The 13,265-nt window shown below is 42.6% G+C and overlaps 1 protein-coding gene across 3 annotated transcripts in view; it reads right to left on the minus strand.

The window, feature by feature from the left end:
- The window catches only part of POU6F2 (POU class 6 homeobox 2), a 467,650-nt gene that overhangs the window by 12,077 nt on the left and 442,308 nt on the right, over nucleotides 1-13,265 (minus strand). For all 3 annotated transcript variants that reach the window (XM_087435729.1, XM_087435666.1, XM_004441473.2), the window contains 2 exons: nucleotides 11,131-11,337; nucleotides 1,442-1,610 (listed from right to left, as the gene is read on the minus strand). In XM_087435729.1, the coding sequence (XP_087291855.1) occupies nucleotides 1,442-1,610; nucleotides 11,131-11,337 (376 nt within the window). The remainder of the gene's footprint in view (nucleotides 1-1,441; nucleotides 1,611-11,130; nucleotides 11,338-13,265) is intronic.

The following is a 13,265-nucleotide window of genomic DNA, read 5'->3' on the forward strand; positions in this document are numbered from 1 at the left end:
TATCCTGAAACTCTGTTTGGTGTTGACCCAAATTCAAGATCAAGAGCATCCAGGCTAGTCGACCAGAGTACTTGGGCATTTTAAGATCTTCCCATAATCCTTCATTCTCTCTCCTTTCCACAAGTATCTTTCTTGCCTGAATTATCCGTATATCTGAATATATACGTATACTTACACATGTATAGTCATGCGCTACATCACAACGTTTTGGTCAATGATGGACTGCTTATACGACAGTGGCCCCATAAGATTAGTACCATACAGCCTAGGTGTGTAGTAGGCTAGACCATCTAGGTTTGTGTAAGTACACTCTGTGATGTTCGTACAGTGACAAAATTGCCTAATGACGCATTTCTCAGAATGTATCCCCGTCGTTAAGCGACACGTGACTGTACATATGTACATAGATATATATTCTTCTAAGGGGGGGTTGCTCATGGAGAGGGGGACATGCAGCCTTCCATTTTGCTTTGTGCTACCATACTTGCCCCACGGTATGTAAGGATCCCTACTGTTCCTGTTATAACAGGTCATTCGTGACACTCGACCAAACATAGATACTCACGTGTGTCCTTGTTTTATGCCACAGATGCCTATGCACTGCTTTAGCCCTTTAAACCCATAACTACTGGATTTTTGGTCCCTGGAGGATTACAATTTATGTACATGTTCTGTGATTTTATATATAAGGAAAAATTACAATAAAGGTGAATAACTAACATTAAATTAGACCATTGTCCCATTCATTTTAACATGTTTCTCTTTGTGTGTGATACATATTCTGTCTTCATCTAGGGCCAAATACCATTTCTAAATATTACATTTATATATATACGGCCTACTCAAGGAAGTGGACTTGCAGGCTTATTTTATTTTATGAACGGTTGTTCAGAGATTTCCCATCAGATTCCAGCCCATGTAGCTTCCCCCACATGCCACTGGAGGCAGTTCATTGTGCACACACACCCACCCGCCCACAGGCACGCTCTTTTTTATTTCCTCTGACACCTACAAATAGAACAGCAGGGGACTTCAAACACACAGAAAAGCAGCTTGACCTGCCGGCGGAGCGCCTGTTGTTGGTCATTTCAGTTCTGAGCTACGCGGCTCATGCCCTGCAAGCTGATCAGTGTCTGCATTCTGAAGTGGCTGGACTGACTCAGCACATCAGAAAGCACTTGAGATGGAAACCAGCCCCTCCATGCGCTCATCAAGGTGGGTGTGCTTTGGGGCCCTGCTTCCCGGAGGAACCGTCTGGCCCTGAGCATGGACTTCATCCCAGTATTGGCATAGCAGGGCCAGGAAATTCCTCTTCGAGGTTGAAAGAATGAGAGAGAGAGAGAAAGGGAGGGTATGGGGGGGGGGGGAGAGAGGAGGGAAGGCATTGCAAATAGGCAACAGGAAGGCCACCTGATTTAACCGAGCCAGAAGGGATACTTACTGCTGACTAACTGGCCCACGCTCAAAGCTGAAGAAGAGGAGGATGAGGAGGAAGAAGAGGAAGCCTGCCGGACGGGACTTTGAGACATGGATGCTTGGCTGTGAGCCAGGTGCAGAAGGCTGCTTTGGGAGGCTGCTTGACCCACTGACGTCTGGGAGGGTTGGTGGAGCTACATGGGGGGATGTAAAAAATACACGAATGAAAAATTAGGGGAAAATGCCGGGGAACAGAAGTTTCATCTGGGGTTGAATCATTTTATTTCCAAGAATATACACTTCTCAGGAAGACTGTACACTCTACCCAACAGGCAGGATTTTTTTGGTATAAAATATGTTGCTGCTTGCTTGACAGGCATTTGATTAGTAATTCTAAATATATTATTAATTCCCTACTTGGCTTGCAGGAGTACCCAATTTTCTACATTTCTCGACCATGGCTTGTGGCTGGATTCTTTCTGCCTGTTTATACTATTACGTCGCACTTGACAGGCTTCTCAAGTATGTATAGATAAAATAGAAAGCTTCCAATCAACTCGGAATGCAAAACTCAGTCTTAAACGTGCAGCAGTGCCCAACCATTTTGTCTTATGTAACTAGTATTTTTAGGGAAGTTCCAATTTAGGCTGAGTGATTAGGGACTTTGTGCTCTCCCAGATCAAAGGGTCTGGGTAGATTACTGTGCAGTTGAGAGAAATGCTCTGATATCCTATAGAAAATTGAAAGAGAAGTTGGGGCAGTCAGGAAAAAAGTATCGAGGGATATTTGTAGCTCTCAGTTGTCACTTTCTTACTCTGCGTTTTAAGGACTTTCATGCCTTTCCTCATTTAATGCTCCTGTCAGCCTGTGAAGTGGGTGTTCTTTTGACCCCTCTTTTGAGAACACAGAGGCCAAGGCACGGAGAGTTTAAAGGACTTTGTAGGCCCCTCCGGTAGTTGTGGAGGAGCCAGTCTCCGCACACGTGAAGCGTAACCTTGGGGCTCTAGCTCTTAGTCACAAGGCCGCAAGGAAGAATTAACTTAATTTTTTAAAATTTAGTGTGCCTTTATGTCCATTTATTCATGAGTCCTTTACAGGTTATCAAAGGATTGTTGTTCTGAGAGGTGAGAGGAGCTCAGCTGAGGAGAGGAAGGAGAGAGGAGAGGGAAATGATTGCAGGTGCCAGGTCCCCTTGGAGGCCACGGGAGGGATCTCTCTCGATCTGTGTGCTGCCCCCTCAGAAAGCCGACACAAAGGGCAGCCCCAGACCCTGAATAGATGCACAATTAGCCTCAGCCATGGCCACCTTTGTTGATGGGATATAGCACTTTTGGTTTACAAAGTGCCTCCATAGCCCTACTCACAGAGGTGTAGCAATGTTTTTATAAAAGGAAGTCAGCCTGGAAGTAGAATCAGGTCAGGCCTTGAACTTTGGTGGCAGAGCCAACTACAAAACAGGCACCAATATTTGACCACTTTCTCAGTCTCTGAGAGCCAGCCAGGGATGTTTCAACTTCACATTTGTCACTGCTTTCCCAATGTGTGTGTGTGCGCGCGCACGTGCGTGTGTTCATTTTTTCATTCAACTTTATTGAGATATAATTTACACATAATAAAATACACCCATTTCAAGCATATAGTTTGATGAGTTTTGTCAAATGTATACATCTGTGAAATCACCATCATAATCAAGATATAGAACCTTCTCATTGTTCCACGAAGTTCCCCCATCCCCTTTGCAATCAATTTTCCCCCCAACGCCTGGACCCAGACAACAACTGTTCTGCTTTCTGTCACAACGGACTTGTTTGGCATGATTCTAGAAATGGAATCATACAGTATGTACTCTTTTTTTATCTGTTTTTTTTTTTTGCTCAGATACTGTTTTGAGATTCATCCATTTTGTTGCATGTATCAGTAGCTCATTCCTTTTTATTGTTGAACAGTATATACAGTATATATCTATAGTGTATATATCTATATTTATGCCACAGATGGTTTATCCATACATCTGTTGATGGACATTTGGGTTATTTCCAGTTTGGGGCTATTATGAATAAAGTTGTTATAAATGTTTATATACAAGTCTTTGTGTATACCTGTGTTTTCATTTTTTTTATGTAAATACCTAGGAGTGGAATTGTGGAATTACTGCATCATACTATAAATGCATGTTTAACTTTTTAAGAAACTACCAAGTGGTAGTAGCATTATATTCCCACCAGCAATGTACGAGAATTCCAGCTGTTCCACATCCTTACCAACACTTGGGATTGTCAGTCTTTTTAATTCCCTAAAGGGTTAACCACCGATTAACATTTTACCTTCAAACAACTGTTAGTAAAGTGCTACTTTGGAAATGTGCTTAAGGAGCTGTTTCCTCTTCTGGTCCCTTATGGTAATGCATTTGCTCCCCAGACCCACATGATATCTCTACGTGGCAGATGTACCTAGCATGATCATGAGAAGTAAATGATGGGCCCAAGACCGTGTGGTCTGGTCAACATTAGAATCCAGGCTCCCACCCCACAGTTCAGGGGTCTTTCCAGGATGCCATGCTGCCCCCCTTCAGAACTGCTTGCAGCTACATTTCAAGTGAGCATCCTTATTGTTACTCAACTGTGCTAAGTGGAGGCTGGATTGTGAACCAAAGATAGTATAACTGACAAGGAGCACAAATTAATATGCATCAAGCATATGCCTAAAGTAATTAGCCAATCTGCTGAACACATAATCAACAATTGAATCCAGTAAGTTTTCTTCTGTAGGGACACATATTAAAGATTAAATCTATTTTTAATTTGCTTAATAAAATGTGATGGATATTTGCATGTCAGTCTACCCCCTTGAACTTATTGAGTTGTCCTTCTAAATATTGTTACTTGACAAAAGCTTTTCACAGTTTTGAGTTACTGAGTCATGAGATAGTCTTCAGTTTTACCATTCCATCAATATTTTATTGGCCCTGGGTGTGGTAAATACCATCAAGAAACTGGGTAAGAGAATAACCAATTTAAATTTTTCTTCTTCAGACACAACTCAGTAAAGATAAAAATTACTAGGCTGCAGTCTCACTTAGGAGTCACTAAAGCAAGCTAGGGCTTATGCATTAAACTCTGCAGGAGAAGAAATCCAAGAGGAAAATAAAATAGTTCTTTTAAGAGCTTGTTCTATGTCTACATGATCAGAGAGAGATGAATCTAAGATACCTAAGAATCTCAGAAAGATACATTTCTTCCAAAGTAAATAAGCATTTTTTTTTTTTTAGGACATTGGGGTCTTGCTTACCCACCAGAGTTCAACCAGACAGTTCAGAAAAACCAATAAAAATTCTGAAAGGTTTTAACTTGTTAAGAATCAAGATTATATAAGCAGTAACACCCTGATGGAGCCCATATATCTCATTCCAATTGCCTGTGTAGACATGTGTCTGTTAACTCCAGAATCCCTTATAAGCCCAGATATACAGGCTTATTGTTCATATCAAAATCATTGCAGAGATTGGCCTCTCTTTCATAACTTCTTCCATCAGAAAAAGAGGACATTAGAGGTACCACTTCTGTTGCCTCCCATCCCTAAAACTGCAATTCTTTGAGGTAAACTGTAAGAATAGCCCTATCTTTGCTACTCTTAGTTTAATGACTTTGGTGCATTAATCTTTAGAAATTTTATGCCTAACTATTTATACATATATATAACAAATATGAAAAGCTACTTCATGAAACATTACATTAGGGTGGGCCCTAATGTAATATGACTGGTGTCCTTATAAGAAGAGGAAATTAGGACCCGGACAAGAACAGAGGAAAGACTGTGTGAGGACACAAAGAGAAGACAGCCCTCTGCAAGCCAAGGAGAGAGGCCTCAGAAGAAACCAACGCTGCCGACACTTTGATCTCAGACTTCTAGCCTCCAGAACCGTGAGACAATAAATGTCGGTTGTTTAAACCACTTGGTCTGTGGTACTTTGTTATGGCAGCCCTAGCAGATTAATACAGGCTGAGAGCATGGAGAGTCAACAAAAAAGGAGAGAGGGAAAGGGTAGCTCCTGTTAGCCTGCAGCTTTGCATTATCCAGAGAAGGAGGGAACGATGTCCATGCCAAACAGGGAATGAGAAACAGGGAAGAACAGGATTGAGAGTCTGAAAAGGCAGCTTCCTGCTGCCTCTTATAGGCTGGCTTCCCCAGGTAGTTTGTGTTGGTTGACACTGCCAGGGGTGTTTATTATATTCAACAAAAATAGACTCAAGTACAAGCACACTTTAAAGGCTTTCTTGATTTTCTGTGCCACTACTCCCCACGTATCTTCCATGTGCAACACAGTATATCCTTAATAATGTTTTAGTTTCTGGAATAAAACATCTTCTAATTAAATTCATGATTGATATAAAAATAAGTGAGGGTGACAAGTGTCTTGGCAAATGGAATAAAACGCAGAACATGCTAGACAAGTTGGAAAAGTGAATGCATATATACAGTAAAATTCAAATGGGATTAAATCTAGAGAAATTCATTTGAGGAGGAAAAAACTCTCCAAATATGCAAATACTAAATGGAAGAGATCTGGCCTTTTACAAATATGTCGGGGAGCCATAATGACCAGGCTAAATTCCCATGTGGTGCAATGGAGAAGGTGAACATAACTCTGAGAGGTCGAGCAGAAGCAGGAGCATGCAGGAGGACACCGTGACTCTCTCTCCCTCCTTCCCGGTACTGGCTGGCATTTTTCTATGTACTGTGTGCCTTATAATAGCCTGAAGAGAAATTAAATCAGTGGTTCTCAAGATTTAGCATCTGTCAGAATCACTTGTGGGGCCGTTAAAACAGATTCCTGGGCCCCACCCCCAGAGTTTCTGATGCAGTAGGTTCAGAGGGGGCTCAAGAAATTGTGTTTCTGACAAGTTTTTTCCAGGTGATGCTGATGCTGCTGGTTGCGGGACCATACAAGGTTTCAGAAGGAGCTTCTCTTAGAAAAAGGTATGGTATTTAAGTTCTGAAAAATTTCAATGCTTTGATTTTACAAATTGCAACATTTTTCCTTTCAAATGTCCCTACCCTCTTAATGACACTAAAAACTCTGGCTAACTTTTGTTGGGATTTAGTCAAAGGAAGAATAAATACACACAAAAATGATGTTTGTGCCATTTATGAAGAAATCATTAATTCACAGTTACAGGATAGTAAAGGCAGACCAGGGGGATCTGGATGAATCCCCTCTGACTTTGGCGGGGAGTTCACCATAACCCACAGCAGTCCAGGATCCCAAGGAGGGAACAAAAGGTTGTTTTTGAGCTCCACCAAATATTTCTATATTAAGTAATTTTTTTTGTGCTCAAAAAGATACTTCTCTCTCTCTCTTTTTTTTAATCTAGTTCTTTTCTGACTTTTATTTTCTTGCATTGCTCACCAAAGATCTCTGATGTGATACTGTGGAAGTCATATCTAGTGCTATTGGATCTTGGTTTTGTTTTTTTTTTAATATTGTTTGTTTTTCAGATGATAACTTTGCAAGTTCTAAATCTTTCATCATTGGAATAAATCACCATCAAGAGTAGTTGACACTCCACTCACATTTTATTCAGGCTCTTTTAATTAATGATAGGCAGGTGTAAAAGTTAAATTAAATATGTAATTATTTTTGTTAAATTAAAACAAATCATCTTGGTTGTCTGGTCAGAGAGCCCTGTAGGTCATGCCATGAAAGTGGATTTCCTTCTGAGAGTAGGTTAGGGAACTCTCTGCACCTGTAATTTATGACCTATTTTACTGTGAAACTATGCTCTTGTGAGATCAAGCATTCATCATAAATCATATGAAAAAATAAATTGAGAAACTTATCCACTGCATGATAGAAATCCTTTATTTTTTGTGGTTGTCCATGTTATATTTCTTCAAAGCAAATGATAATATTTAAAGAAAAAATTGAAGACCACTATCCTTATATCTCTAGCTCTGAGCTTTTTACTTTTTGACTCTGGGCTTTTATGGTCCGCTATCCTCAGAATCACAGCTTTTATATCTGGGACTCAGACTTGTGCATTTCCTGTCGATTCATCCAACTTGTTAACTCTACTGCTCGTTCCAAGGTGTTTCAAATAGAGCTGATGCCAAGAAATAGCAATAGTCACTCATCTATTTCCACCATTTCCCTGATATTTCTGACCATCTTCACCATTGGTTCCCTTGTTCTTTCTGGGAGTAGGATAGACCACTGGCATATGCCTTGAACAAGAGCCATGGGCTCGTTGGTGCCTGCTGTGACTTGGGGATTCAGGAAAGTTCACATGTCACTCTTTAAGCTGTGCTCACATGTTCTCTCAGCATGCACATACATGAGAAGTGCCTGCACATACAGAGTGAGGGGAGTCCCACTCTCTGGGATGTTGGTTGTAGCTGACATGAATTAGATTTGCAAGGCACATCCCCAAGAAGCTGGCTGTTTCTTCCCAGTTGCTAGATCTCCAATTCTATGATGAAGAGGATGGTGGTGGTGGTTAGACCAGCAGAGGATCAGATGTTCCTGCCGTGGTAATGAGGTTTCATTCCAGAAGCCAACAAGTGTGGTGTGAGAAAACTTCTGTGGTATGTCTGTGCTCATGACAGAGACTATGGAAATGGACTAATGATGTCTACTGTGGGCAAGGAGTTGAGGAGCGGCACCACACCTGCCTCTTATTTGCCATTTCTTGGTTAGGTCCTTCTCCTGGATCAAAACTGTACTACCTCAAATCTAGAGCTATAATTTTATGTAACAGCAATAGTCTATCACCCACACACCCTCCTTTGAAATTCAAGCGAGAGTAAGAGCTACTTTGTATTAAGTGTTGAGGATTTCTAACTAATTCATCACTTTTTTGGAAATTTATAACTTGGCTTTGTTGATGGAAATACTTTTTAGCAGATTATATGAAAAGAGGCCAATCTCCTCATTTTTCCCCCTGGGGTTAATTTTGAACATAAGTTTGAACAGACTGAACTAGGGCTTAAAAAGCCAACGAAAGATAGAGAATCTTGCCTTCTTTGGGGAACTATTTAGAAAGCAGATAATCCAGTGGAATCTTGTAAATAGTAAAATAAATAAACCATCTGAGAGACAGGGGCTGCCTGCGATAAAGCTGAGGAAGAGGAGGGTGGCTGGGAAACTTGGCTGCCCAGGCTAGAGAGTGGCCTCTGTGGTTTAGATTTAGAGTGGGAATCAGAGGGAGGAAGACAGAGGTCTCTGTCTCTGGGAAGTGTGTTCAGACCTGGCTAGGTTCTTCCTGGTGTTTTGACCCTCTTCCTGGAGGAGGTCTTCTTGCTGGACACTCTCATAGATCCCCTCACTTCTCCCTCACAGCACTTACTGCAGATCTTAGGTACATATTTGTGCAAGTCTTTGATGAATGTCTCTCTCTCTCACTAGACTGTAAACTCCATGAAGGAAGGGCTCAACGGTATCTGTCTTGCCCACCAGCCTAGCTTCCTGGTACAGTGCCTGACAAATAGTAGGTGGTCAATAAGTATTTCTGTTAAATAGATTTTTTATATTGATTGAACAAGCAAATGGATTTTCCAAGCACAGCCTTCGAGTGCCACTAAGAATGGGGTCTTTTCATGGTTGGATCAGAAGCCAAATGGAGGAAAGGGCTGAGGTCTCTGGAAGGATACTTCTGTTTTGTTGTAGATGAATGAGGTATCAGTGCATTCTTCCTCCCCTTTCCTTTGTATTTTATTTCCTTGCTAAGTGCTTTACAGTATGCAGTTTCCCAAAAATTCATGGAGCCTTTGTTAGTGCACCCTCCAACTGTAAATCTGGGTCTTAGCCTTGCCCATCTCTTGCTTCTTAACTTACACAGTTAATGGGACACCTTGTTTTGAACAGAGACAACCTAGACTTTAAAACATTACAATGAAGAAATAGAGGATCTGATGTTTCTCCATTGCTTTACCTGACTTCATCTCTGCAGCATTTGACACTCTTGCCCACTTCCTACTTTTTGAAAACTCTTTGATGCTAGGTCACCACACTCTGGGCTCCTCTCCTACTTAACCAAGGTTTCTTCTCTCTCTCCCTTCCTCTTCTGTTCCTTAAAAGCTGGTGTTTCCCATGATGACTCCTTTGTCTTCCTTCCTTCCTTTGCTCCTCATGCTTTCTCTGAACGTCTCATTTGTTTTTAGCTACAATGTATGTACTCCTGACTCTTAGATCTAGCTCTCCTCTCCTGAGCTCTACTACAATTCCAGACCCTTAGTTTCAACTGTCTAGCACATGCTCTCATGAATTCCTGTTTGTGATTTGCTATGGTCTCCTAAATGGTTTGTATACAATAGATGTTTCACCAGTTCAGTTCAACCTCCATCTACTACAAGAGTTGTTTTCTTGAAAAATAAAACTGAGCATGCTATTCGCCTCTTTAAATATCTCTTACAGATTCTGAGGGCTGCAGGGTAAATCAGCAGCAGCATTGCCATCATCATGATTATATAAGCGCTTACTGTGTGCCAGGCACTATTCTAACCAGTTCATATATACATTAGCTCACTTAATCCTCACAACCGCTCAGTGGGGTAGGTACTGGTGTATCCTCATTTTACAGATGAGAAAACTGGAGCACAAAGATGATGCATTTTGTATTCAAGATCACACAGAGACAAGGTCCGTCCTTTTCAGCTTGTTTATGGAGGCTTTTCCACGACTATCCTCAGTCTCCCTGTATGCTCCAATCACATGAACCTTTCTCTTGTTTCTCAACACCCCATCCTCCTTCACATTTCCCTGACTTTGTGCCTGCTTGTTCCCACTTCCTGAAATGTTGTTAACCCATCTTTCACCTGGTTAACTCTCACTTATCCATCAAGACTCAATCCCCAAACCATTTTCTCTGTGAGGACTCAAAACTCTCTGGACAAAGTTGGTCACTCTCATTTCTGTGATAATGCTAAACTTTGTGCACACCTGTTCTGTTATAGGACGTTTTCTGTTTTATTGCACAATGGGGCTCTGCTGACGTATCTGTATTCTCTACAAGACTATGAGCTCCTTAAAATCAGGAAGCATCGCTCTTTTCTTAGCATTTAGCAGGCGCCTGCTATACAGTGGGTTATCAAAAATGTTTGTTGGAGGAGTCAATTAACCAGAAGCTCTATGAGGTCAGGGACCATGTCTTTTTCTTCAGTGCTGTGTACCCAGCCACTAGCATAACACACAGGAAGTGCCTGATTGATATTTGAATGAAAAAATGAACTAGATTGTCATGGTTTTAATGAAATTCAACCAAGCAGAACTTCCTCTTTTTCATTCCCTAATTTGTAGGCAGCAGTCTCAGTAGCATCAAGTTGAGATCCCTTGGTCTTCAATAATTTTTTTCATTTACAGTTAAGGCATTAGTGTTTTAGTTTCTTCTTGACTCCACTTTAAAAATTGTCTGGAAATTAAGTATCACAAGCATAGACAAATAAGAACATATCCCTTTTGAATTTTAGGCCACTATCACTGTTTAGAATTTAATATATTCATATTTTTAGACTAGAGAGCTATTTAGTTATCACCCAGATTCACTAAGAATGAAAAATAAAAGGCTACTTGCCTTTTTATAGTATTGATATATTAGGATTCATGGGATGAAATATTTTGTAATTTAAGAATTACTTTCCATTGATTGAGACCAAACAGAAGAAAGGTGGAAAGGAGAGGTGTGACTGGACTCACTCTGCTGCATGGACATGGAGCTTTACCTGCTGGCCGGGCTTGATGGGTGAGAGCGTGATGCCCTGGGTGTTGATCACTGGCAAGATCTGGTTCCCGATGACCGTGGCGATGATCTGGCCCTGGGCGTTTGTCAGGAGCTGGGGGGTGATTGGCTGCACTTGAAGGCCCTGAGTGCCGCTCGCTGCTTGGCTCGATGACCCCGGATTTGGCATCAGAGGAATGGTCCCAATAATCTGCAAGAGACAGACCCAAAGGTGAGGCGCCGGGCTCTGCTCAGGGTCTGCACACAACTGAAGATCACGCATGCCCTGGTCTCTGCAGGAGGCTCCCCGAGAGCCGATTCAGAATCTGTGAACAGATCTGGAGACGTGGGTGTGGGGAAAAAGTGGCAGAGGATGAGCATCTGAAGGAGAGAGAAGCACACAGGGACCAAGTGCATGGAGGGAAGGAGAATACATCTTATTTAAAAATAAAAACAAGCATCAGTGAGGGCAGAAATGTTATTTCTGCCAGGGCAGCACAGACATCTGTTTTCTTGGATGGAGGATGGACTTCTCACGGCACTCAAGGCCCCGATCTAGCTGGGGAGCTGCCTCCCTTCCCCACAGGGGCTCCTCAAACACAGTGTGCTCCCTTACATCCTTTCCTCTGCCTGGTTCTCTGCTCTCTCCATCCTCCTTCCCTTCACTGACATCCTGCTCCTCTCAAGGTCAGGGGCAGCTCCCTGACACCCCAGCAGGATCAGGGGCCCCGTGCCCTGGTGCTCCGGGTGGTTGAGGGCCCAGGCTCTGGGGTCAGGGAGAGAGGATTCCATTCCCAGCTGTGCCGCCTGCTGGTTCTGCAGCATTAGTCAAGGAGCCTAAGCTTTCTGAAGGCTTGAGAGACTTGGCAGATGTCTGAAACTCTTAAAATAGAGGTGAAATGGCTACTGAGGTGAAAGGAGGTGAAATTAAATTTTTAAAAAGTGCATTTTAAATGTGTTTTAAACTGGGGCCTAAACATTAGAGGTTCACAGCCTCTGTGGCGGGTGGCAGGGAAGGGTTTTCTTTGCATCTAGTAGCCTCTGGCTTCAACAAAGGGATTGTGTGAGCATTGCAGGAGGGGCCTGGCTGGATCCAATCACTGCTGAGGAGAAAGGGATCATGGACAGGGCAGCAAATGTACAGGGTGTCTAGAGATCTAGAAACATAGACCATATTCATATGTTGTTAGGAACCAATTTAATCTGTAAAAAACGAAAATCTGATCTACATTTCCCAGTGTAGCGGAATCTCCTGGGGGAGTCACGGAGCTCGCGGTTGGATGCTTTCCCCTTCACACACCACAGAATGGTTAACCAGCTCTGCTCTGCTGTTTGTCTTCTGGGGCCACCTCCCAGATGTGAACTGTGGTGACATGGCCTGGCGGCCACCAAGACATATTAATAATTCTCTCTCAGGAAGTGCTTTCATGTATATGGTTTCATTTCATTTCCCATTCTTACAACAGCTCCATGAGGTGGGCATTGGTCCTGCTCCCACTTAGTGGATAAGACAATGGAGGCTCAGCTGTCATTTGATGGAGTGTAAGAGACAGAGCCAGAGCGAGTCCAGGTCTGGGTGACCCCCCAATGCTTGCTTTTCTATTACGTCACCCAGCTCCCACTACATGGAGGACATTGGAGAGGACCTGCTCTTAGAAAAGGCACTGCATCCTGTTGGCAATTTCTCACCAGAGGAGAAGCTGCTTGTGGACTGAGGTTATAAATGATTCCATGTTCTACCCTCACAGGACCCCAAACAGCGCTTTGAACACAGTTTCTCAATAAATGTCTTTTGAATGAATGGTTTCTAGACTCAGCTATCACTGGGATTCCAGATGCAACTGGGTCCGCAGAACCACAGGACCACAGCATTCAGTGACAAAGATCATGACGGAGGAATCATTCCCTCCTCACTTGGCCGCTGTTTCCACCACAAAAGCCCCTGTGGGATGGCCCTAATGGAGGAGCTGTGTGAATATCAACTATCAATGGCAGTTGTCAATGGATGCTGATAAAGGTCAAGTAATTACTGTGAGAGTGGCCAGCAGTCCCTTTGGGAGTTTGCAGCTCTGCAGCCTCACCGAGCAAGCCTGCAATGTCCGTCCCGCAGCATCAGCAATGAGCACGTCCCATCAGTGG

This window comes from Ceratotherium simum, chromosome 1 (assembly GCF_057802395.1).
Source record: "Ceratotherium simum simum isolate JZ-2026a chromosome 1, ASM5780239v1, whole genome shotgun sequence".
Classification (NCBI taxonomy): domain Eukaryota; kingdom Metazoa; phylum Chordata; class Mammalia; order Perissodactyla; family Rhinocerotidae; genus Ceratotherium; species Ceratotherium simum.